The 25,994-nt window shown below is 44.2% G+C and overlaps 1 protein-coding gene across 1 annotated transcript; it reads right to left on the bottom strand.

The window, feature by feature from the left end:
• Nucleotides 1-470: 470 nt before the first annotated feature.
• LOC121584640 (beta,beta-carotene 9',10'-oxygenase) lies at nt 471-25,994 on the bottom strand. Its single transcript, XM_041900643.2, has 13 exons — nt 25,900-25,994; nt 23,818-23,881; nt 21,612-21,786; nt 21,235-21,446; nt 18,069-18,184; nt 17,820-17,922; nt 11,001-11,138; nt 5,080-5,240; nt 4,606-4,776; nt 3,913-4,050; nt 1,517-1,699; nt 1,245-1,355; nt 471-1,124 (listed from the first exon to the last, which is right to left on the bottom strand). The coding sequence occupies exons 2-13, from the start codon at nt 23,858-23,860 to the stop codon at nt 1,008-1,010; spliced, it is 1,668 nt and encodes a 555-aa protein (XP_041756577.2). The 5' UTR covers nt 23,861-23,881; nt 25,900-25,994; the 3' UTR covers nt 471-1,007.

Below are 25,994 nucleotides of genomic sequence, written 5' to 3'. Positions count from 1 at the left end.
AAGAATGTGTTTGTAAGTCACCCTTACAGTGGGCCATGATAAGGAGATGAACTGCAATCTGAGTTTTCAATGTGACCTTCCTTTGGCTCTCAGTGGTGGCTATTGAATGCTGAAAGCCATTTGTTTTACCGGCATTTTGGACAATGTCCATTTTATATCACATTACTTAAACTGAAATTACATTTCCTGGAGGCATTTTCATGTATTGTAAGTGCCCTGCACGGCTATGGGAGTATAGTATTTCAAACGCGTACATGTTATGAAACACTTTGAAGATCGGAAATTAAACAAGTAAAACTAATTTCACTTCAGAGCCTCAGTTGACTTCTTGTAATTTGCTGTAGAGAAAATTAGTTGCCGCAGAAATATTTGATCAAATATTGACACTGATTGTGAATACCAAAGTAGTGAAAAACCGGCCCAAGTTTTTGTCCAAGGTCCACAGTTAATGTCCATGAAAACACACCAGATCAGTCACCAACATAATTTAATTTACAGAGCACGGTACCTTTTGATGATGATATGACATAGATAGATTTGTCTACATTTTAACAGGATCTAAGGAACTGGTGCTGCTCAGTTCTGTGAAATCAATAAATCAATTTGATATATTTATAAAGCCCTTTTTACATTAGCAGTTGGTAAAAAAAACGTAATAGCGCTATAAAAATCCTATGTATTACTTTATTATTATTATTATTATTATTATTATTATTATTATTATTATTATTATTATTATTATTATTATACCCCAGCCTAGACTCCAAATAGCAAGCAGCAGAAGTACAGTGGCAAGGGAAAACTCCCTAGAAGGAACAAACCTCGAGAGTCTTAGCCTCAAGAGGAACCAGACTCAGAGGAGATGGCCTTCCTCCTCTGGCTATACCGAAAAGGGTCCAAGAGCACTGCAGTAGTGAGAGATGTTATCTTAACAGCATCAGAAAAGACATCAATGGATGGAGTAATTTCATAAGCAGAATGCTGAAGGGGTTGTGACGTTGGCATTTTCAGCGCATCTCATTGAACACTCCATGAGTTCCATATGGAATGTTGACTGGAACCTCTGCCCGGCCCAGCTCCGTGAAGGTCTTGGCATCCAGAACCAGCAGGAACGTGCTTTTCTCCTGGAAACAGAAATATAGAGATGGTTGTACAATGTAATGTCAAAGGTAATTTATCTATGGTGAATATACATTTTTGTTGTTGTTTTTGTTGTTGTTGTTGATTATGTTGTTGTTGTTTACAGTTCTGGGTGTGATGATGATAGACATGACCACACCATCGTCCTCCTCTGTTGCATTGGGTGCAGGAACAAACACAGGCTCAGATGGGAACAGACCAGGGTGACGCCACGCCTACACAGAGAAAATGTCAATATGTCCTTAAAATTGGACACAGCAGTAGGTCACTAAAAGCAGGGTTAGCAGTCTAGCTGATTCACCATTGACTCTGAAGGTGCTATTGAGCTGTGGATAATTGGTATTTTTCAGAGGGAGAAAGTTAGAAAAATAAAAACCTTAAGTTTCTTGGTCTCCAGATCCATCTTCAGCAGAGAGTCGCTGAACACGTGTCCGAAGCCGCATGCATAGTAGTAGCGATATGGACGCGCGTTGTAATGGGCATAGTTGATCTGTGGGAACTCCAGGCCACCGTACTGGAACAACTCTTCATCATAGAGCTCCTCATGTGTACAGAGCACCTGCAGTACACGCCAAAGAGAGAAAGACATGTCAGGTAGCCATGACAACAAAAACACATTTTATTTTCATCAGCCAGAACACATGCATCACAATGCCAGGGGTTAGCATTAGCAGGCTAGTTTGCCTTTTACAGAATTATGAGTAAAGGGTTGCTGGTTCAATTGTGCTTGAGTGCTGTGCTTCCCCTCTAAGAGCAACAATACTGAGTTTGTGTTTCAGCCTAAACAGCAAGCCCATCACTTAGGCCTCTATTCAATCTGTATCGCGGAAGTTCAACGCTAAAGCCCAATACACATTTTAAGGCAATGTTCCCACGTTGGCGGAGACTGCATTCACGGTAAACACTGCATACAGTGCCTTCGGAAAGTATTCAGACCCCTTGACTTTTTCCACATTTTGTTACGTTACAGCCTTATTCTAAAATTGATTATTATTATTGTTTTTCAGCAATCTACACACAATACCCCATAATGACGAAGTGGAAACAGGTCTTTAGAAATTTGAGCAAATATATTACAAATAAAAAACTGAAATACCTTATTTACATAAGTATTCAGACCCTTTGCTATGAGACTCGAAATTGAGCTCAGATGCATCCTGTTTCCATTGATCATCCTTGAGATGTTTCTAGAACTTGATTGGAGTCCACCTGTGGTAAATTCATTTGTTTGGACATTATTTGGAAAGGCACATATAAGGTCCCACAGTTGACAGTGTATGTCAGAGAAAAAACTAAGCCATGAGGTCGAAATAATTGTTCGTAGAGCTCCGAGACAGGATTGTGTCGAGGCACAGATCTGGGGAAGGGTACCAAAAAATATCTGCAGCATTGAAGGTCCCCAAGAACACAGTGGCCTCCATAATTCTTAAATGGAAGAAGTTTGGAACCACCAGGACTCTTCCTAGAGCTGGCCGCCCGGCCAAACTGAGTAATTGGGGGAGAAGGATCTTGGTCAGGGAGGTGATCAAGAACCCGATGGACACTCTGACAGAGCTTTATATCTCCTCTGTGGAGATGGGAGAACTTTCCAGAAGGACAACCATCTCTGCAGCACTCTACCAATCAGGCCTTTATGGTAGAGTGGCCAGACAGAAGCCACTCCTCAGTAAAAGGCACATGACAGCCCGCTTGAAGTTTGCCAAAAGGCGCCTAAAGACTCTCAGACCATGAGAAACAAGATTCTTAGGTCTGATGAAACCAAGATTGAACTCTTGGGCCTGAATGCCAAGCGTCAGGTCTGGAGGAAACCTTCACCATCCCTACGGTGAAGCATGGTGGTGGCAGCATCATGCTGTGGGGATGTTTTTCAGCGGCAGGGATTGGGAGACTAGTCAGGAACGAGGCAAAGATGAACGTAGCAAAGTACAGAGAGATCCTTGATGAAAACCTGCTCCAGAGCACTCAGGACCTCAGACTGGGGGCGAAGGCTTACCTTCCAACAGGACAGCGACCCTAAGCACACAGCCAAGACAACGCAGGAGTGGCTTCGGGACAGGCCTCTGAATGTCCTTGAGAGGCCCAGCCAGAGCCCGGACTTGAACCCAATCAAACATATCTGGAGAGACCTGAAAATAGCTGTGCAGCAACGCTCCTCATCCAACCAGACAGAGCTTGAGAGGATCTGCAAAGAAGAATGGGAGAAACTCCCCAAATACAGGTGTGCCAAGCTTGTAGCGTCATACCCAAGAAGACTCGATGCTGTAATCGCTGCCATAGCTGCTTCAATAAAGTAAAGGGTCTGAATACTTATGTAAATGTGATATTTCTGTTTTTTTCTAAAAACCTGTTTTGCTTTGTCATTATGGGGTATTGTGTGTAGATTGATGAGAGAAAAAAACAACTTAATCAATTTTAGAATAAGGCTGTAACGTAACAAAATTTGGAAAAAGTCAAGGGGTCTGAATACTTCTCGAAGGCACTGTATGTCGGCTTAATCGGAAATTACCCTTACATTTCAGTCGTGCAATCAGTAACGCTTCAGCAATTCAGAAAATATAAAAAGACTGGTATAAATAGACTGGTATGAAAATGTCAATTAAACATAAACAATGCAGTCATTATAAGATAAGACAGTTGTACTAACCTCATGAATGTATGTTATATTCGTCAAGAATCAATGGTTGTATCATTCATTGAAATTACAATTTATTGAACAGCAGGAAATATCCCACATTTATTCATGCATAAACACACACACACATGTATACACACCTCTCCACACCCAGTCTTGACCGCAGTTGCTTGACAGAAAGGCAGAGTGACAAGGTTTTGGTCGCTGGGTGTGTCATCAGTCACCGTCAGGGGTAGGACGTATCTTCGTGGAAGGTTTCTGCACATGGAGTTATAAAACTAACATAGCAGAAAACAGAAACAGACATTTTCACAAACAGACATTTTACAAAACAAAACCAATTGCCTATGAAAAATTTTTCTTCACATATCTGTCAGCAGCTGTAGTAAGACAAATTAACTTAAGGTAACACCGAACCACAGTATGTGTGAACAGCATGTTAGCTAATCTGTTGCATATGTTCGCAGTGGGCAGGATATCATTGAGAATTGTTCTTGTAGTTTTATAACTACTCAGTGGTTGAGATCTAACCAGTCTGGTGCAAATAAAATAAAATGAACTTTTATTTGTCACATGCTTCGTAAACAACAGGTGTCGACTAACAGTGAAATGCTTACTTACGGGCCCTTCCCAACAATGCAGAGAGAAAGAAAATAGAGAAATTATAGTAAAACAGTAAAATAATGAAAGTAATAATAAATACACAATGAGTAATGATAACTTGGCTATATACAGGGAGTACCAGTATAATATTGTATATTTGTGTGTGTTTGTGTGTATATATGTGTTAGTGTGTGTGTGTGTGTGTGTGTGTGTTCGTTGTACCAACAAACCTTGTCCATCTCCTCCCCTGGAGCCCTGCGAAGATTCTCTAGTGTGAAATCTCCAATGACGTCCCCATCGTCCCCGCAGCACATGTCCATGACAAGGAACCCTTTGTCCTCGTAGGCGTTGATCTGGTGAAGGGTGAACATGGGCGGGGCGCGGTACTTTACCTTGCTTTTCTATTGGATGAAACAGACCAAAAATACTTCAGACATATTGGTGACAAACAAGCCAATCAGAGATTAAATGGACTGGTTCTATAAGTGCAAATGTTACAGGAAATGTGTAAAATCTGGAAAAACTATTGATTTCCTGGAAAATTCTATACCTTCCCCGTCGCACTGGTTAATGCACAGATATACCACGGAATTTCTACATTTACCAGTGCTTTGGGGATTGAGTCGATTTCCTGGGAAATATAGATTTCCTTATTTTACACAATGACTGTAACTATGTAGATTGTTTGGGTCATTAACACTCACCTCGCCTGTGTGTCTGTCCACCACGTGGAAGATGGTGTCGCACTGTGGCTCCCAGGTCATGACCTTGTGAAAGCTCTTGCCCTGGATCCTGAACAGCATAAACTTGAACAGGTCCAGCTTGATGGGCTGCTCTATGAACACCACATAGTTCTCTGACATGGCTGCAGTCACACAACACACACAGGGATAGAGGTAGAGCTGAGGGTATTATGGCTGCAGTCACACAACACACACAGGGATAGAGGTAGAGCTGAGGGTATTATGGCTGCAGTCACACAACACACACAGGGATAGAGGTAGAGCTGAGGGTATTATGGCTGCAGTCACACAACACACACAGGGATAGAGGTAGAGCTGAGGGTATTATGGCTGCAGTCACACAACACACACAGGGATAGAGGTAGAGCTGAGGGTATTATGGCTGCAGTCACACAACACACACAGGGATAGAGGTAGAGCTGAGGGTATTATGGCTGCAGTCACACAACACACACAGGGATAGAGGTAGAGCTGAGGGTATTATGGCTGCAGTCACACAACACACACAGGGATAGAGGTAGAGCTGAGGGTATTATGGCTGCAGTCGCACAACACACACAGGGATAGAGGTAGAGCTGAGGGTATTATGGCTGCAGTCACACAACACACACAGGGATAGAGGTAGAGCTGAGGGTATTATGGCTGCAGTCACACAACACACACAGGGATAGAGGTAGAGCTGAGGGTATTATGGCTGCAGTCACACAACACACACAGGGATAGAGGTAGAGCTGAGGGTATTATGGCTGCAGTCACACAACACACACAGGGATAGAGGTAGAGCTGAGGGTATTATGGCTGCAGTCACACAACACACACAGGGATAGAGGTAGAGCTGAGGGAATATGTGTAGCAATAAATACTGGCCTCCGACCAGCAACATACATTATATGCTGGGCAGGTAACATACAGTGCCTTCAGAAAGTATTCACACCACTTGACTTTTTCCACATTTTGTTGTGTTACAGCCGGCTTGAAAATCTATGGCAAGACTTGAAAATGGCTGTCTAGCAATGATCAACAACCAACTTGATAGAGCTTGAAGAATTTTTAAAATAATAATGTCCAAATATTGTACATTCCAGGTGTGCAAAGCTCTTAGAGACTTACCTAGAAAGATCCACAGCTGTAATCGCTGCCAAAGGTGATTCTAACATGTATTAACTCAGGGGTGTGAATACTTATCAGTGGAGGCTCCTCAGAGGAGGAAGGGGAGGACCATCCTCCTCAGTGAATTTCATAAAACTAAAAATGTTAAAACATTAAATTAGTTATCCTTTTTAGATGCAGGCAAGAGTGTCTTTGTCTCTCAACCTGTGTGCATGTCACGCCCTGACTCAGGGTACGGTTATTTGTTGAGTCAGGGTGTGTATATTTCGTGTTGTGTTTATTTCTATGTTTAGTTTCTAGATCGTTTAGATCTATGTTGGCCAGGGTGGTTCCCAATCAGAGGCAGCTGTAGCTCGTTGTCTCTGATTGGGGACCATACTTAGGCAGCCTTTTGGCACCAGTCAGTTGTGGGATCTTGTTCCGTGTGAGGTATGTTCTTTTGTCTACCTTGGACTTCACGTTTCGTTTGTTGTTTTGTCGTGTGTTCAGTACGTAAATAAATATGAATACATATCACGCTGCGCCTTGGTCCTTCTCGTTAATGAACGATCGTGACAGAAGATCCCACCAATCCTCGATCAAGCAGCGTGATGAGGAGAGAGGATGGACTTGGGAGGAGATGAGCGAGAGTCTGGCAAGAGGGATGGAGGCCATGATCACGGGGGAGAGACAAGCCCAAAAAAAATTAGGGGGGGGCTCACGCCGTGGACGACGAGGCAGCAGGAGGCCACGATAGAGCGGTTCAGCCGTTTAGCAGAGGAGGCCGCCAGGTTAAGGGGGTCATTGGTGCAGAGGGAGCAGAAGGAAAGTGTAGCGGCACGGTGAGAGGAGCTGGTTAGGCAGCAGAAGGAGCGGGGGTTAATGAAGGGACCCAGTCCTGCTCCTCGCACCAATCGAGTGGTGCGTGTCGCCAGTCGGGTCCGGCCCGTTCCTGATTCCCGCACTAAGCCAGTGGTGGGTGTTCCCAGTATGGTTCGGCCCGTTCCTGCTCCTCGCATCAAGCCAGTGGTGCGCATCGCCAGCCCGGTCCGGCCTGTTCCTGTCCCTCGCACCCAGCCAGTGGTGCGCGTCGCCAGCCCGGCCCGGCCTGTTCCTGCTCCCCGCACCAGGCCAGTGGTGCGCGTCGCCAGTCCGGTACGGCCCATTCCTGCTCCCCGCACCAAGCCAGTGGTGCGCGTCGTCAGCCCAGTCCGGCCCGTTCCTGCACCCCGCACCAGGCCAGTGGTGCGCGTCGTCAGCCCAGTCCGGCCCGTTCCTGCTCCCCGCACCAAGCCAGGGGTGCGCATCGTCAGCCCAGTCTGGCCTGCTCCCCGCACCAAGCCAGTGGTGCGTGTGTCCAGTCCGGCACGGCCCGTGCCTGTTCCACCGGTGCCTGGTCCGGCACCAGTCAGCTGCTCCACTCCGGAGCCAGAGCAATCCGCTCCACCGGGGTCCAGTCCAGCTCCGGTCAGCGGCTCCACTCCGGAGCCAGAGCAGTCCGCTCCACCGGTGCCTGATCCAGTTCCGGTCAGCGGCTCCACCCCGGAGCCAGAGCAGTTCGATCCACCGTCGTCGGGTCCAGCTCCAGTCAGCGGTTCCAGTCCAGACCCAGACGTCAGCCCCTCTCCAGGTTCGGGGTCTCCCACACCAGGGTCCAGACAGGGCGTGGTACTTCGTGGGAGGAAGGAGAGAGGAAGCAGCGCGCCAAGGTCCAGACCAGACCAGGGGCGCAACGGGGAGGTGGAGAGTAAGTGGTGGTTACACCCGGAGCCGGATCCGCCTCAGAGGCGGAATGCCCACCCGGCCCCTACACTGTTAGGTTTATGTGGCGCGGTCGGAGTCCGCACCTTTGTGGGGGGGGGGGGGGTACTGTCACGCCCTGACTCAGGGGACGGTTATTTGTTGAGTCAGGGTGTGTATATTTCGTGTTGTGTTTATTTCTATGTTTCATTTCTAGATCGTTTAGATCTATGTTGGCCAGGGTGGTTCCCAATCAGAGGCAGCTGTAGCTCGTTGTCTCTGATTGGGGACCATACTTAGGCAGCCTTTTGGCACCAGTCAGTTGTGGGATCTTGTTCCGTGTGAGGTATGTTATTTTGTCTACCTTGGACTTCACGTTTCGTTTGTTGTTTTGTCGTGTGTTCAGTACGTAAATAAATATGAATACATATCACGCTGCGCCTTGGTCCTTCTCGTTAATGAACGATCGTGACAGTGCACCTACGTTGTAAACTTTCATTCATAGGCTAGGTTGTAGCAACCTCATGATGGGTATAGGGAACATTTTTGTATCATGTAGTAGCCTAAACCCTTTCGCTGTAACATTGAACTGGGTGAATGGAATATGAATGACAGTCATCCAATATGCTGTAATAGAAATGAGGCCATGCTCATGGAGAAAAAAAATCGTCCTCCCTCATCTTAAACGGCACTGACCGCCACTGATACTTATGTAAATGAGATATTTATTTATTTAATCTTCAATACATTTGCAAAAATGTCTAAACATTTGTTTTTACTTTGTCATTATGGGGTATTGTGTGTAGATGGGTGAGAAAAATATATATTTAATCCATTTTGAATTCAGACTGTAACACAACAATGGTTTATGTGGAATAAGTCAAGGTTTATGAATACTTTCTGAAGACACTGTATTTTATTAAATCCCCAAAACTAGGTTTAATTTGAAAAGTTATATTAGGGCTGGTAAAAAGCATCAAAAGTACTGAAGCTACAGTGGGGAAAAAAGTATTTAGTCAGCCACCAATTGTGCAAGTTCTCCCACTTAAAAAGATGAGAGAGGCCTGTAATTTTCATCATAGGTACACGTCAACTATGACAGACAAATTGAGGAAAAAAAATCCAGAAAATCACCTTGTAGGATTTTTTATGAATTTATTTGCAAATTATGGTGGAAAATAAGTATTTGGTCACCTACAAACAAGCAAGATTTCTGGCTCTCACAGACCTGTAACTTCTTCTTTAAGAGGCTCCTCTGTCCTCCACTCGTTACCTGTATTAATGGCACCTGTTTGAACTTGTTATTAGTATAAAAGACACCTGTCCACAACCTCAAACAGTCACACTCCAAACTCCACTATGGCCAAGACCAAAGAGCTGTCAAAGGACACCAGAAACAAAATTGTAGACCTGCACCAGGCTGGGAAGACTGAATCTGCAATAGGTAAGCAGCTTGGTTTGAAGAAATCAACTGTGGGAGCAATTATTAGGAAATGGAAGACATACAAGACCACTGATAATCTCCCTCGATCTGGGGCTCCACGCAAGATCTCACCCCGTGGGGTCAAAATTATCACAAGAACGGTGAGCAAAAATCCCAGAACCACACGGTGGGACCTAGTGAATGACCTGCAGAGAGCTGGGACCAAAGTAACAAAGCCTACCATCAGTAACACACTACGCCGCCAGGGACTCAAATCCTGCAGTGCGAGACGTGTCCCCCTGCTTAAGCCAGTACATGTCCAGGCCCATCTGAAGTTTGCTAGAGTGCATTTGGATGATCCAGAAGAGGATTGGGAGAATGTCATATGGTCAGATGAAACCAAAATACAACTTTTTGGTAAAAACTCAACTCGTCGTGTTTGGAGGACAAAGAATGCTGAGTTGCATCCAAAGAACACCATACCTACTGTGAAGCATGGGGGTGGAAACATCATGCTTTGGGGCTGTTTTTCTGCAAAGGGACCAGGACGACTGATCCGTGTAAAGGAAATAATGAATGGGGCCATGTATCGTGAGATTTTGAGTGAAAACCTCCTTCCATCAGTAAGGGCATTGAAGATGAAACGTGGCTGGGTCTTTCAGCATGACAATGATCCCAAACACACCGCCCGGGCAACGAAGGAGTGGCTTCGTAAGAAGCATTTCAAGGTCCTGGAGTGGCCTAGCCAGTCTCCAGATCTCAACCCCATAGAAAATCTTTGGAGGGGAGTTGAAAGTCCGTGTTGCCCAGCGACAGCCCCAAAACATCACTGCTCTAGAGGAGATCTGCATGGAGGAATGGGCCAAAATACCAGCAACAGTGTGTGAAAACCTTGTGAAGACTTACAGAAAACGTTTGACCTGTGTCATTGCCAACAAAGGGTATATAACAAAGTATTGAGAAACTTTTGTTATTGACCAAATACTTATTTTCCACCATAATTTGCAAATAAATTCATAAAAAATCCTACAATGTGATTTTCTGGATTTTTTTTCTCATTTTGTCTGTCATAGTTGACGTGTACCTATGATGAAAATTACAGGCCTCTCTCATCTTTTTAAGTGGGAGAACTTGCACAATTGGTGGCTGACTAAATACTTTTTTTCCCCACTGTATATTGGTCTATTGCACTACAAGCAACATGTATTCACCACTGTTTCAAACAACCTACTTCATATTGTGAGTATAGGTTTTACCTCCAATAACATGATTTATGAACCAGACAGACACACACACACACACACACACACATACACACACATGCGTACACACACCCACACACACAGGCACACACACACACACACACAACCACTGAAACACACACACACACACACATGGATAGAGCACACAAACACTTAAACCAATCTCAACCAGTTCTCAATTGGAGAAACAGTCAGAGAGAGGAAAATGCAGTTGGAGATAATAAAGTTGTCATGGACATGCTTTAGCTGAGGTAGTAAAGAAAGAGGAAGTTAGGAGAGTGAGAACCAGTCATTGAAATTCAGCACCGCTGTTGTAGAGGGAGAAAGATAAAGGGGGAGGCGGAGGGAGGAGATAGTTGGATACTGACCGAAGCTGTGGTAGTAGGATGGTTTCTTGTAGTCAGAGGCTGGGATGGAGCAGAGGACCTGAGCTCCACTGAAATCAGCCTTGTCCTCCCCCTCTACCTTCTCAGGCGGAGGCACACGGATGATGTTGTAAAAAAAGCCTGGGATGAGACACAGCGACGGGCCAATAGAGGGTGAATTTACATTACCAATCACCATGTCAGAGGTTGCATCATATCATACATGATAATAGTGATTATCATATTTTTTTGTTTTTTTGTTTTTTGTCACCTTTATTTAACCAGGTAAGCCAGCTGAGAATAAGTTCTCATTTACAACTGCGACCTGGCCAAGATAAAGCAAAGCAGTGCGATAAAAACAACAACACAGAGTTACATATGGGGTAAACAAAACATAAAGTCAAAAATAGCACACACTGAAAATATATATACAGTGTGTGCAAATGTAGCAAGTTATGGAGGTAAGGCAATAAATAGGCCATAGTGCAAAATAATTACAATTAGTATTAACACTGGAATGATAGATGTGCAAGAGATTATGTGCAAATAGAGATACTGGGGTGCAAATGAGCAAAATAAATAACAATATGGGGATGAGGTAGTTGAGTGGGCTAATTTCAGAAGGGCTGTGTACAGGTGCAGTGATCGGTAAGGTGCTCTGACAACTGATGCTTAAAGTTAGTGAGGGAGATAAGAGTCTCCAGCTTCAGAGATTTTTGCAGTTCGTTCCAGTCATTGGCAGCAGAGAACTGGAAGGAATGGCGGCCAAAGGAGGTGTTGGCTTTGGGGATGACCAGTGAGATATACCTGCTGGAGCGCATACTACGGGTGGGTGTTGCTATGGTGACCAATGAGCTAAGATAAGGCGGAGATTTGCCTAGCAGTGATTTATAGATGGCCTGGAGCCAGTGGGTTTGGCGACGAATATGTAGTGAGGACCAGCCAACAAGAGCGTACAGGTCACAATGGTGGGTAGTATATGGGGCTTTGGTGACAAAATGGATGGCACTGTGATAGACTACATCCAATTTGCTGAGTAGAGTGTTGGAGGCTATTTTGTAAATGACATCGCCGAAGTCAAGGATCGGTAGGATAGTCAGTTTTACGAGGGCATGTTTGGCAGCATGAGTGAAGGAGGCTTTGTTTGCGAAATAGGAAGCCGATTCTAGATTTCACTTTGGATTGGAGATGCTTAATGTGAGTCTGGAAGGAGAGTTTACAGTCTAACCAGACACCTAGGTATTTGTAGTTATCCACATAATCTAGGTCAGACCCGTCGAGAGTAGTGATTCTAGTCGGGTGGGCGGGTGCCAGCAGCATTCGATTGAAGAGCATGCATTTAGTTTTACTAGTGTTTAAGAGCAGTTGGAGGCTACGGAAGGAGTGTTGTATGGCATTGAAGCTCATTTGGAGGTTTGTTAACACAGTGTCCAATGAAGGGCCAGATGTATACAAAATGATGGTCATCTGCGTAGAGGTGGATATGAGGGTCACCAGCAGCAAGAGCGACATCATTGATATACACAGAGAAAAGAGTCGGCCCAAGAATTGAAGCCTGTGGCACCCCCATAGAGACTGCCATAGGTCCAGACAACAGGCCCTCCGATTTGACACATTGAACTCTATATGAGAAGTAGTTGGTGAACCAGGCGAGGCAGTCATTTGAGAAACCAAGGCTATTTAGTCTGCCAATAAGAATGTGGTGGTTGACAGAGTCGAAAGCCTTGGCCAGGTCGATGAAGACGGCTGCACAGTACTGTCTATTATCGATCGCGGTTATAATATCGTTTAGGACCTTGAGCGTGGCTGAGGTGCACCCATGACCAGCTCGGAAACTGGATTATATAGCGGAGAAGGTACGGTGGGATTCGAAATGGTCGGTGATCTGTTTGTTAACTTGGCCTTCAAATACTTTCGAAAGGCAGGGCAGGATGGATATAGGTCTGTAACAGTTTGGATCTAGAGTGTCACCCCCTTTGAAGAGGGGGATGACCGCGGCAGCTTTCAAATCTCTGGGGATCTCAGACGTTACGAAAGAGAGGTTGAACAGGCTAGTAATAGGGGTTGCGACAATTTCGGCGGCTATTTTTAGAAAGAAAGGGTCCAGATTGTCTAGTCCAGATGATTTGTAGGGGTCCAGATTTTGCAGCTCTTTCAGAACATCAGCTGTCTGAATTTGTGTGAAAGAGAAGCAGGGAGGGCATGGGCAAGTTGCAGCGGAGGGTGCAGAGCTGGTGGCCGGGGTAGTGGTAGCCAGGTGGAAAGCATGGCCAGCCGTAGCAAAATGCTTGTTGAAATTCTCGATTATTGTAAATTTATCGGTGGTGATAGTGTTTCCTAGCCTCAGTGCAGTGGGCAGCTGGGAGGAGGTGTTCTTATTTTCCATGGACTTTACAGTGTCCCAAAACTTTTTGGAGTTAGTGCTACAGAATGTAAATTTCTGTTTGAAAAAGCTAGCCTTTGCTTTCCTAACTGCTTCTGTATATTGGTTCCTAACTTCCCTGAAAAGTTGCATATTGCGGGAGCTATTCGATGCTAATGCAGTACGCCACAGGATAGTTTTTGTGCTGGTCAAGGGCAGTCAAGTCTGAGGAGAACCAGGGGCTATATCTGTTCTTAGTTCTGAATTTTTTGAATGGGGCATGCATATTTAAGATTGAGAAGAAAGCACTTTTAAAGAACAACCAGGCATCATCTACTGACGGAATGAGATCGATATCCATCCAGGATACCTGGGCCAGGTCAATTAGGAAGGCCTGCTCGCTAAAGTGTTTTAGGGAGCGTTTGACAGTGATGAAGGGTGGTCGTTTGACCGCGGACCCGTTACGGACGCAGGCAATAAGGCAGTGATCGCTGAGATCCTGGTTGAAGACAGCGGAGGTGTATTTAGAGGGTAAGTTAGTCAGGATGATATCTATGAGGGTGCCCATGTTTAAAGATTTAGGGTTGTACCTGGTAGGTTTCTTGATAATTTGTGTGAGATTGAGGGCATCTAGTTTGGATTGTAGGATGGCCGGGGTGTTAAGCATATCCCAGTTTAGGTCACCAAGCAGTACAAACTCTGAGGATAGATGGGGGGCAATCAATTCACATATGGTGTCCAGGGCACAGCTGGGGGCTGAGGGGGGTCTGTAGCAAGCAGAAACAGTGAGAAAGGTGGATTTTTAGAAGTAGGAGCTCAAACTGTTTGGGCACAGACCTGGATAGTATGATAGAGCTCTGCAGGCTATCTCTACAGTAGATTGCAACTCCACCCCCTTTGGCAGTTCTATCTAGACGGAAAATGTTGTAGTTGGGGATGGACATTTCTGAATTTTTGGTGGCCTTCCTAAGCCAGGATTCAGACACTGCTAGAACATCAGGGTTGGCGGAGTGTGCTAATGCAGTGAATAACTCAAACCAAGGCTTTTACAGTTACAGATGTCAACAAACGATAACTCCTGGAGAGTAGGAGTGATACTGGGGGCTGCAGGGCCTGGGTTAGCCTCTACATCACCAGAGGAACAGAGGAGGACTAGAATAAGGATACAGCTAAAGGCTTTAAGAACTGGTCTTCTAGTGCATTGGGTACAGAGAATAAAGGGGGCAGATTTCCAGGCGTTGTAGAATAGATTCTGGGCATTATGTACAAACAAGGATATGGAAGGATATGAGTACAGTGGAGGTAAACCTAAGCGTTGGGTAACAATGAAAGAGATAGCATCACTGGAGGCACCGAATGCGCTGGTCTCGGCATGTATTGGGGGTGGAACAAATGAGCTATTTGAGGCAGTTTGAGAATGACTTCTATATTGAAATTGTATAATAAGAACTAACTGGAACAGCAATAGGCAAGGCATATTGACATGGGAGAGAGGCATAAAGCAATCACAGGTGTTATTAGAGAGAGCTAAGACAACAACTGGTAATGGCGATGAAAGTTTGGGCTGAGGCTAAACAGATAAACAGGACAGGGTACCGTGTAAAGGAACAGTCCAGCAGGCATCAGCTGTGCATCTGAGTGATCATAAGGTCCAGTGAACAGCAATATGTGAGTCCGAGAGCAGTTCGAATTGGTGCTAAAGCACAGTGAGCAGGAAGCACGGCTGTTGTTTGTGTGTGCTAGCGGGCCGGGGCTAGCAGATGGATCTTCGTGGTCGTCGCAACGGGAAGCCTGTTGAAACCATAGACGATTACGTCGGCAGACCAGTCGTGATGGATCGGCGGGGCTCCGTGTCGACTCTAGGAGGTCCCGTCCGGTTGACAGAGAGGTAGATAGCCGGGAGATGTGCCTAACTCGAGGCTAGCTCAAGGCTGATTAGCCAACAACAACATCCATTTGGTTGCAGCTTGCTAGTTACGATGATCAGGTGTTAAAGGTCCAGTGATTTAGTGATTCCGGCAGAAAATCTGTTATGTTCTGGTTCGATAACGCGCTGTGCAGACAGTGCAGACTGGCCGATAATAGTCCAGGCTAGAGCTGGCTGGTAGGTAGTGCAGGCCACGGACAATGGTGAAAAACTGCTAACGGTGGCTAATAGCAAGTAGCTAGTTAGCGGGCTACTCCCGTCCGATAGACAAAGAGGTAGATAGCCAGGATATGGGCCTGGCTCAAGGCTAACTGGTGCTTGCTTCGGGGGCAGTGGTGATTAGCTAGTTGCGATCCAGTGTTAGGGACCAGTGATTCAGTTATTCCGGCAGAAAATCCGATGTTCTGGGTGAAAACCGCTAACGGTGGCTAATAGCAAGTAGCTAGTTAGCTGGCTAGCTAGTTTCAACTGGAGATTCTAGATAAAGGTGAGTAAATAATAGAATCCGTTCCACATTGAGTGAGGCGGGTTGCAGGAAAGTATATTTAGTAGAAGGATGAAAAGTGTGATAAGGAAATATGTATGAAAAATACAAAATAATACAAAAAACTGGCTATTTACACGGACACACAACAAAGAACACGACCGCACTGCTACGCCATCTTGGATTCCAAGATCCGTTACAGCCTTATTCTAAAATGGATTAAATAAATACAAATCCTCAGCAATCTACACACAATACCCCATAATGACAAAGCTAAAACAGGTTTTTAGAATTTGAGCAAATGTATTACAAATTAAAAACAGAAATACCATATTTACATAAGTATTCAGAAACCTTTGATTTGGAAAGGCACACACCTGTTTATTTAAGGACCCACAGTTGACAGTGCATGTCAGAGCAAAAACCAAGCCATGTGGTCGAAGGAATTGTTTGTAGAGCTCCGAGACAGGATTGTGTCAAGGCACAGATCTGGAGAAGGGTACCAAAAAATATCTGCAGCATTGAAGGTCCCCAAGAACACAGTGGCGTCCATCATTCTTAAATGGAAGAAGTTTGGAACCACCAAGACTCTTCTTAGAGCTGGCTGCCCAGCTCTAAGAAATCAGGGGAGAAGGGCCTTGGTCAGGGAGGTGACCAAAAAACTGATGGTCACTCTGACAGAGCTCTAGAGTTCCTCTGTGGAGATGGGTGAACCTTCCAGAAGGACAACCATCTCTACAGCACTCCACCAATCAGGCCTTTATGGTAGAGTGGCCAGATGGAAGCCACTCCTCAGTAAAAGGCACATGACAGCCCGCTTGGAGTTTGCCAAATGGCACCTAAAGACTCTCAGACCATGAGAAATAAGATTGTCTGGTCTGATGAAACCAAGATTGAAATCATTGGCCTGAATGCCAAGCGTCATGTCTGAAGTAAACCTGGCATCATCCCTACGGTGAAGCATGGTGGTGGCAGCATCATGCTGTGGGGATGTTTTTCAGCGGCAGGGACTGGGAGACGTCAGGATCGAGGCACAGAGAGATCCTTGATGAAAACCTGCTCTGAATGTCCTTGAGTGGACCAGCCAGAGCCCGGAATTGAACCCGGTTGAACATCTCTGGAGAGACCTGAAAATAGCTGTGCAGCAACGCTCCCCATCCAACCTGACAGAGCTTGAGAGGATTTGCAGAAAAGAATGGGAGAAACTCCCCAAATACAGGTGTGCCAAGCTTGTAGCGTCAAACGACTCGAGAAGAAGACTCGAGGCTGTAATCACTGCCAAAGGTGCTTCAACAAAGTACTGAGTAAAGGGTCTGAATACTTACAGTGAGGGAAAAAAGTATTTGATCCCCTGCTGATTTTGTAAGTTTGCCCACTGACAAAGAAATTATCAGTCTATCATTTTAATGGCAGGTTTATTTGAACAGTGAGAGACAGAATAACAACAAAACAATTCAGAAAAAAACACATGTCAAAAATGTTATAAATTGATTTGCATTTTAATGAGGGAAATAAGTATTTGACCCCCTCTCAATCAGAAAGATTTCTGGCTCAGATTAGGACTGGCCTAGCCAGTCTCCAGACCTTAATCCCATAGAAAATCTGTGGAGGGAGCTGAAGGTTCATGTTGCCAAATGTCAGCCTCGAAACCTTAATGACTTGGAGAAGATCTGCAAAGAGGAGTGGGACAAAATCCCTCCTGAGATGTGTGCAAACCTGGTGGCCAACTACAAAAAACGTCTGACCTCTGTGATTGCCAACAAGGGTTTTGCCACCAAGTACTAAATCATGTTTTGCAGAGGGGTCAAATACTTATTTCCCTCATTAAAATGCAAATCAATTTATAAACATTTTCACATGCGTTTTTTTCTGGATTTTTTTGTTGTTATTCTGTCTCTCACTGTTAAAAAAAACCTACCATTAAAATTATAGACTGATCATGTCTTTGTCAGTGGGCAAACGTACAAAATCAGCAGGGGATCAAATACTTTATTCCCTCACTGTAGGTAGGGGTAGATAGGTAGGTAGGGAGGTAGGTAGCTAACATACCGCCCTTGCCATAGGAGTTGCCCATGTTGTACGAAGCCCCTTCACGGTCATAATGAGGATGGGCTGTGGCTGAGTTTACTGCAATGTATTGAGTCCAGTCCACCTATGAACATAAGGACACTTCATCATTATAGTCATCATCATCACTGCAAACATCATCATCATCATAACTGTAAGATCCCCCTGAATTCTGTAAAATATGTTCAACTCCATCCTTGGTGTGATAGTTGTAACAGACAATAGCTGTACCTTCTCCTTGGTCTCCAGGCTCTGTGGATCCACCCGCCGCATGTAGTTGGTCTCTGTGCTTACATAATAGTCTCCCTTGTACTTCACAAAGTTCACACTGGCATTGTCTGTGGCCTCTGTTAACAAATCCAGATATCAGGACTGGAGCATTTACAGTTGAAGTCGGAGGTTTACATACACTTAGGTTGGAGTCATTAAAACTTGTTTTTCGACCACTCCACACATTTCTTGTTAACAAACTATAGTTTTGGCAAGTCGGTTAGGACACTCTACTTTGTGCGTGACACAAGTCATTTTTCCAACAATTGTTTACAGACAGATTATTTCACTTATAATTCACTGTATCACAATTCCAGTGGGTCAGAAGTTTCCATACACTAAGTTGACTGTGCCTTTAAACAGCTTGGAAAATTCCAGAAAATGATGTCATGGCTTTAGAAGCTTCTGATAGGCTAATTGACATAATTTGAGTCAATTGGAGGTGTACCTGTGGATGTATTTCAAGGCCTACTTTCAAACTCAGTGCCTCTTTGCTTGACATCATGGGAAAATCAAAAGAAATCAGCCAAGACCTCGGAAAAAATATTGTAGACCTCCACAAGTCTGGTTCATCCTTGGGAGAAATGTCAAAATGCCTGAAGGTACCACGTTCATCTGTACAAACAATAGTATGCAAGTATAAACACCATGGGACCACGCAGCCATCATACCACTCAGGAAGGAGACGCGTTCTGTCTCCTAGAGATGAACGTACTTTGGTGCAAAAAGTGCAAATCAATCCCAGAACAACAGCAAAGGACCTTGTGAAGATGCTGGAGGAAACAGGTACAAAGGTATCTATATCCACAGTAAAACGAGTCCTATATCAACATAACCTGAAAGGCTGCTCAGCAAGGAAGAAGCCACTGCTCCAAAACCGCCATAAAAAAGCCAGACTACGGTTTGCAACTGCACATGGGGACAAAGATCATACTTTTTGGAGAAATATCCTCTGGTCTGATGGAACAAAAATAGAACTGTTTGGCCATAATGACCATCACTATGTTTGGAGGAAAAAGGGGGTTGCTTGCAAGCTGAAGAACACCATCCCAACCGTGAAGCACGGGGGTGGCAGCTTCATGCTGTGGGGGTGCTTTGCTGCATGAGGGACTGGTGCACTTCACAAAATAGATGGCATCATGAGGAAGGAAAATGATGTGGATATATTGAAGCAACATCTCAAGACATCAGTCAGGAAGTTAAAGCTTGGTTGCAAATGGGTCTTCCAAATGGACAATGAACCCAAGCATACTTCCAAAGTTGTGGCAAAATGGCTTAACGACAACAAAGTCAAGGTATTGGAGTGGCCATCACAAAGCTCTGACCTCAATCCTATAGAACATTTGTGGGCAGAACTGAAAAAGCGTGTGCGAGCAAGGAGGCCTACAAACCTGACTCAGTTACACCAGCTCTGTCAGGAGGAATTTGCCAAAAATCACCCAAATTATTGTGGGAAGCTTGTGGAAGGCTACCCGAAACGTTTGACCCAAGTTAAACAATTTAAAGGCAATGCTACCAAATACTAGTTGAGTGTATGTAAACTTCTGACCCACTGGGAATGTGATGAAAGAAATAAAAGCTTAAATAAATCATTCTCTCTACTATTATTCTGACATTTCACATTCTTAAAATAAAGTGGTGATCCTAACTGACCTAAGACATTGAATTTTTACTAGGATTAAATGTCAGGAATTGTGAAAAACTGAGATTAAATGTATTTGGCTAAGGTATATGTAAACTTCCGACTTCAACTGTACCTACAGAACATTTTTGCCAATCAGCAGAGTTTTATCTTTCTCAGTGATATGCACTTATGATCTACACTTTCACAAGCATATGTGTAGAAAATTCTGAACTCTACACCATCCTACAGCAGCAACACCCTCCAATACTTTCAATATGTTCATTTTTTTTGTAAGTACAGGACACAATGTTCACGTGTCTATTTCCTTTTAGGTCAGGCTAAGCTAGAAATCACACTAATCTAAACAGGAAGGAGTGGACACAGACGTTGTGTGACTATTAAAGTCACTTGTTGTGGCACAAGTATCTGTGGACTTGCCCCAGTATCTGTGCGTTTGAGATGTCTCTAATGCCCAGGAAGCGCCGATTCAAACTCCCATTAGACAGCTCTGCAAGCGTTTTAATGTCAAAATCGGAATGTTCCCCACCAAATATGGGGTTTCGCTGTGCAACTAAACTCAAAGACAGACCATATAAACAATATACAGCAGTACTATAATGACAAAATGAACATTCAACTCTTCTAGACTTTTTTTGGAAGTACATACCGGCTGTAACGGGAGTAAATGAAGAAACACTATATTTGGTGACTAACGAACGTATTTTGACATTAAAACGCTTGCAGAGCTGTCTAATGGGAGTTTGAATCAGAGCTGGGCATTAGAGAGGAGACCTGTAATACTCATCGTCAACATCTCTAACTCACAGATACTGGGTCAATGCTAGTGGAGGCTGCTGAGGGGAGAATGGCTCATAATAATGGCTGGAACAGAGCGAATGGAATGGCATCAAACACATGGAAACCATGTTTTATGTATTTGATTCCATTCCACCAATACCGCTCCAGCCAATACCATGAGCCCATTCTCCCCAATTAAGGTGCCACCAACCTCCTGTGTGGGGCACTGTGGACTTTACTTTCTATTGGGCCATGAATAATCCTTGTGTCTTCAAAAATGTGGTGTGTTACAATTCTGCTATTTTTTCTATTGACCCTAATCTAGCTGTGCTGGTTTACAATCGGTTATGCTTTGATGCAGCAAAATACTTCTGTAGATCAATGTTTAATGCTCTTCTGTTTAATTACAGAAATGGTTAAATACAGAGCTTTTAAAAGTCAGAAGTTTCTCTGTCTATCTCTCTTTCTCTCTCTAACTGCTCAGGTAGCCCACACAAAAATATGCTCTCCTGATCTCTAAGCATTCCTACACTCACAGAAACATGCACTAGCTTTCGACCATCATATTTGTAATCTCAACACAATACATACATTGTGAGCAACACAATACATAGAGTCAACAGCCCTGGCCAATGCCGCAAGCCGCAATCAGAACAATGGGGGAATGTACTGCACACAGAGGGACACAACTCTGAAGACACTTACTGGGAATCTTGAAGCGGGATAAGAATCGAGCAAAGAAGTTCTTGCAGGGGTCAGGCATGGCCATGGTTCCAAACTCACACACCACAATGCGATCTTTCTCAGAATTACGCACGTAGGAGTCGCTGCGCAGGAAGCGGCTGCTGTAGGTCACCTCACCGTCATGGATGTAGAAGCGGTGCATCAAGGCCATTCCATCAAACCAGTGGTTGAAGCTGAGGACAGAGACAAAGAACAATGGGTGTAAGGGTGAGTCTATGGGTGTAAGGGTGAGTCTATGGGTGTAAGGGTGAGTCTATGGGTGTAAGGGTGAGTGTCTGTGTGTATGTGTGTGTATGTGTTGAGTATACGTGGTGTCTGTGTATAATTTTATTTTGTACTTGTCTTTGCCGAACTCAAACTTTCCGGGCCCATTCCGCAGGAAGCTTCCATTGATCCAGGATGGGATGTTCCCCTTGATCACCGTGGTGATGGGCTCAGGGATCTCTTCAACAGTGCGCACAAGGGGGGCAATGCCCTCCAGCCCCGTGGCCAAGGGGCACCTCTTCTTGGATGCTGCCATGGAGAGAGAAGACAAATGTTCAAGCTTTCTGATATCACACATCATAAATAGCATTTTTACTTGTTTGGAGGAAGAGATAGGTGATCCACCCAGTCTGTTGACACACACAGGGCTCGATCTTGCGTTCACATCAACATTTCGTCCTGAAGTCGACACTTCAGGTCTCAGAGAATGTGACATCATTGCACGTGCTACACTCAAGCACAAGGGGTGCGTTCCTCTGCTCAGACGTTGCTGACGCATACCAGATCTTACAAAGTCTGGATAGGTACAGTGGGGAAAAAAAGTATTTAGTCAGCCACCAATTGTGCAAGTTCTCCCACTTAAAAAGATGAGAGAGGCCTGTAATTTTCATCATATGTACACGTCAACTATGACAGACAAAATGAGAAAAGAAAATCCAGAAAATCACATTGTAGGATTTTTTATGAATTTATTAGCAAATTATGGTGGAAAATAAGTATTTGGTCACCTACAAACAAGCAAGATTTCTGGCTCTCACAGACCTGTAACTTCTTCTTTAAGAGGCTCCTCTGTCCTCCACTCGTTACCTGTATTAATGGCACCTGTTTGAACTTGTTATCAGTATAAAAGACACCTGTCCACAACCTCAAACAGTCACACTCCAAACTCCACTATGGTCAAGACCAAAGAGCTGTCAAAGGACACCAGAAACAAAATTGTAGACCTGCACCAGGCTGGGAAGACTGAATCTGCAATAGGTAAGCAGCTTGGTTTGAAGAAATCAACTGTGGGAGCAATTATTAGGAAATGGAAGACATACAAGACCACTGATAATCTCCCTCGATCTGGGGCTCCACGCAAGATCTCACCCCGTGGGGTCAAAATGATCACAAGAACGGTGAGCAAAAATCCCAGAACCACACGGGGGAACCTAGTGAATGACCTGCAGAGAGCTGGGACCAAAGTAACAAAGCCTACCATCAGTAAAACACTACGCCGCCAGAGACTCAAATCCTGCAGTGCTAGACGTGTCCCCCTGCTTAAGCCAGTACATGTCCAGGCCCGTCTGAAGTTTGCTAGAGTGCATTTGGATGATCCAGAAGAGGATTGGGAGAATGTCATATGGTCAGATGAAACCAAAATAGAACTTTTTGGTAAAAACTCAACTCGTCGTGTTTGGAGGACAAAGAATGCTGAGTTGCATCCAAAGAACACCATACCTACTGTGAAGCATGGGGGTGGAAACATCATGCTTTGGGGCTGTTTTTCTGCAATGGGACCAGGACGACTGATCCGTGTAAAGGAAAGAATGAATGGGGCCAAGTATCGTGAGATTTTGAGTGAAAACCTCCTTCCATCAGCAAGGGCATTGAAGATGAAACGTGGCTGGGTCTTTCAGCATGACAATGATCCCAAACACACCGCCCGGGCAACGAAGGAGTGGCTTCGTAAGAAGCATTTCAAGGTCCTGGAGTGGCCTAGCCAGTCTCCAGATCTCAACCCCATAGAAAATCTTTGGAGGGAGTTGAAAGTCTGTGTTGCCCAGCGACAGCCCCAAAACAGCACTGCTCTAGAGGAGATCTGCATGGAGGAATGGGCCAAAATACCAGCAACAGTGTGTGAAAACCTTGTGAAGACTTACAGAAAACGTTTGACATGTGTCATTGCCAACGAAGGGTATATAACAAAGTATTGAGAAACTTTTGTTATTGACCAAATACTTATTTTCCACCATAATTTGCAAATAAATTCATTAAAAATCCTACAATGTGATTTTCTGGATTTCTTTTCCTCATTTTGTCTGTCATAGTTGACATGTACCTATGATGAAAATTACAGGCCTCTCTCATCTTTTTAAGTGGGAAAACTTGCACAATTGGTAGCTGACTAAATACTTTTTTTCCCTACTGTATTTACGTATCAGCTAAACACATCATATGTTATAGCAATCTAGTGCCCGATTGTACAGTCGATGATGTGGCACACAGCCATTGGTTGGTGCATGCAATGTCTGAGCAGGGGAACGTGACCACATAAACACATGTAACCCATGACCTCACCATTGTCTCCGCTCCTGTTGTTGAGTTGTTTGGTGCTGCTCATGGCTGGGCTGCAGGGTTGAGCCTGGGGTGCAGTGTTGTAGAGGAAGACACAGACCAACCAGATTTTAGACAGTTGTACTCACATATAGGACACACACAGAGGATGTTGAATCATCTGGTGTTTTCTGGCTATATGGGACTTTGGACGAGTATGAATCCGTTGAGGTGAGAAATAGGTCAGGGCACATCATTATCTAAGGTTGTCATCGGTAATGGCTGTACAGCACATCATGACTGTAAACTCATATCAGACATGTTAATCCAACAGGCTAACATAACAGTCACACAGGTTATCACTTGCTTAACAATTGAATTATGACAGTTCAAAAAGCATGTGAAACATGATCACCCCCTCTCACACAGGCACACACCCATCAGTTGTCTAGAGGAATGCTCTGCTGGGGTCATATTACACATTTACTTTTAGGGTTGCACTAAAAATAATGGGCCAGCCTAACGTTAATATTATCAGCAGTTAGTATTTTCAGTTAATATTTCCAGCATGAATTCCAATGTCAAACAAAACAACTATAGCGTAGGCTATGTTTACGCAGCATATTTCTTCAATCCGATTTTTGTCTGACTGTCCACACTCAGTTTGAAACGTGACCCATGTCAGAGTTGCGTGTTCACACTGATGTTGCCTCTGAAATAACACGCAGATGCAATGATCATTTACTGTCAGTGTTCCTTTAAATATCAGGTCACACTCCAGTGGATTATGTGGTGGCCACGTGTATCTGTATGTAATGGTGAAACACACTTTATTTACAAGGCAGTTACTTGTCCATATTTTGTGTTTTGGGAACCTATATCTTGTAATGTCCCCACATTGTTCCAATAACCTAATGAAATGTTTTGGGAACCTTTAAAGAACAGGAAAAAACGGTTCTGTTTTTTTTTTTACACCTTTCCCAGAACATTCAAAGAACCAATTTTGGTTTGCTGGGTAGGCACTTGTTTCTTTAAATTGAGATTTTCTGTTTTATTCCTAACCATTACCCCAACCTTAACCATACCGAATGAATGCCCTCAAGGTCCTTGCGTCCTAGAAGTAATAATTTTGAAGAGTTAATAAATAAAGAGTACTTAGGTTTGCAGCAGATTGTGACAGTTTGAATGACATTGGCGGCTGCTTCCTAAGCAGTTGTAATGGCTTTGCTTAGAATGCGACGTGCAGTTGTAATTCTGGAGTTTGCATAAAATGTCTGGGGTGGTTGTCGTGGTAACAGCAGGTCGTGTGTGTGGGGGTGAGTTTGCCTGGCTGGTGAGAGAGAGACTCTAGCGAAGAAGAAAAGTTGGTGAGGAGTTAAACAATCTGATCTGCATGTCCAGACTCGCATGCAGAGCACCGGAATTGTATCGGATTTTAGAACCAAATACAAATGATACAAATCGTAACTCAAAAGATCAGATTCCATTTAGTTTTTGTTGTTGTTTACACGTTTGGAAAAAGATCAGATCTGTATCTGATATGCCAAATAATCGGAATTGAGCTGGCTGTGTAAACGGGCAAAAGGTAGTAGAGCTACTTCTACAAGAGATTGTAGAACCAAGAGAATGTGACAAAAGTCTTTACACAAGAGTACTTATTACATAACTGTCTGCAAGTATCGTGAGGTGATCCACTGAGGATGATACTGGTGGTGGATATAAACTACTGTATCTGTGTTGTCTTTTCAAACACATATTGGAGTCAGATTATTAACAGGTAGAGAGGCGATAATCTATCGATAATGAGGACAGTAGTAGAGAGTGAATATTAGGTACCAAACAGAAGAAAATGGTATACAGTACACAACACATAAAGTATACAACCATATCAACACAAAGACACTGCCTCTCACAGGCAATATGTGTATAGTCCTACAGTCCAGTGTGTGTGTGTGTGTGTGTGTGTGTGTGTGTGTGTGTGTGTGTGTGTGTGTGTGTGTGTGTGTGTGTGTGTGTGTGTGTGTGTGTGTGTGTGTGTGTGTGTGTGTGTGTGTGTGTGTGTGTGTGTGTGTGTGTGTGTGTGTGTGTGTGTGTGTGTGTGCTTACCACTCTGTGTTATGGTGAAGGGTTGGACACCACCACGCCAGTTGTCCTGTCTATTGTCTCACTGACTGACTGGGATTTAAACAGTCTGAGAAGGA

This window comes from Coregonus clupeaformis, chromosome 16 (assembly GCF_020615455.1).
Source record: "Coregonus clupeaformis isolate EN_2021a chromosome 16, ASM2061545v1, whole genome shotgun sequence".
NCBI lineage: Eukaryota > Metazoa > Chordata > Actinopteri > Salmoniformes > Salmonidae > Coregonus > Coregonus clupeaformis.
Note: the sequence above shows the minus strand (reverse complement) of the source record. Positions and strands in the feature narration are given on the sequence as shown.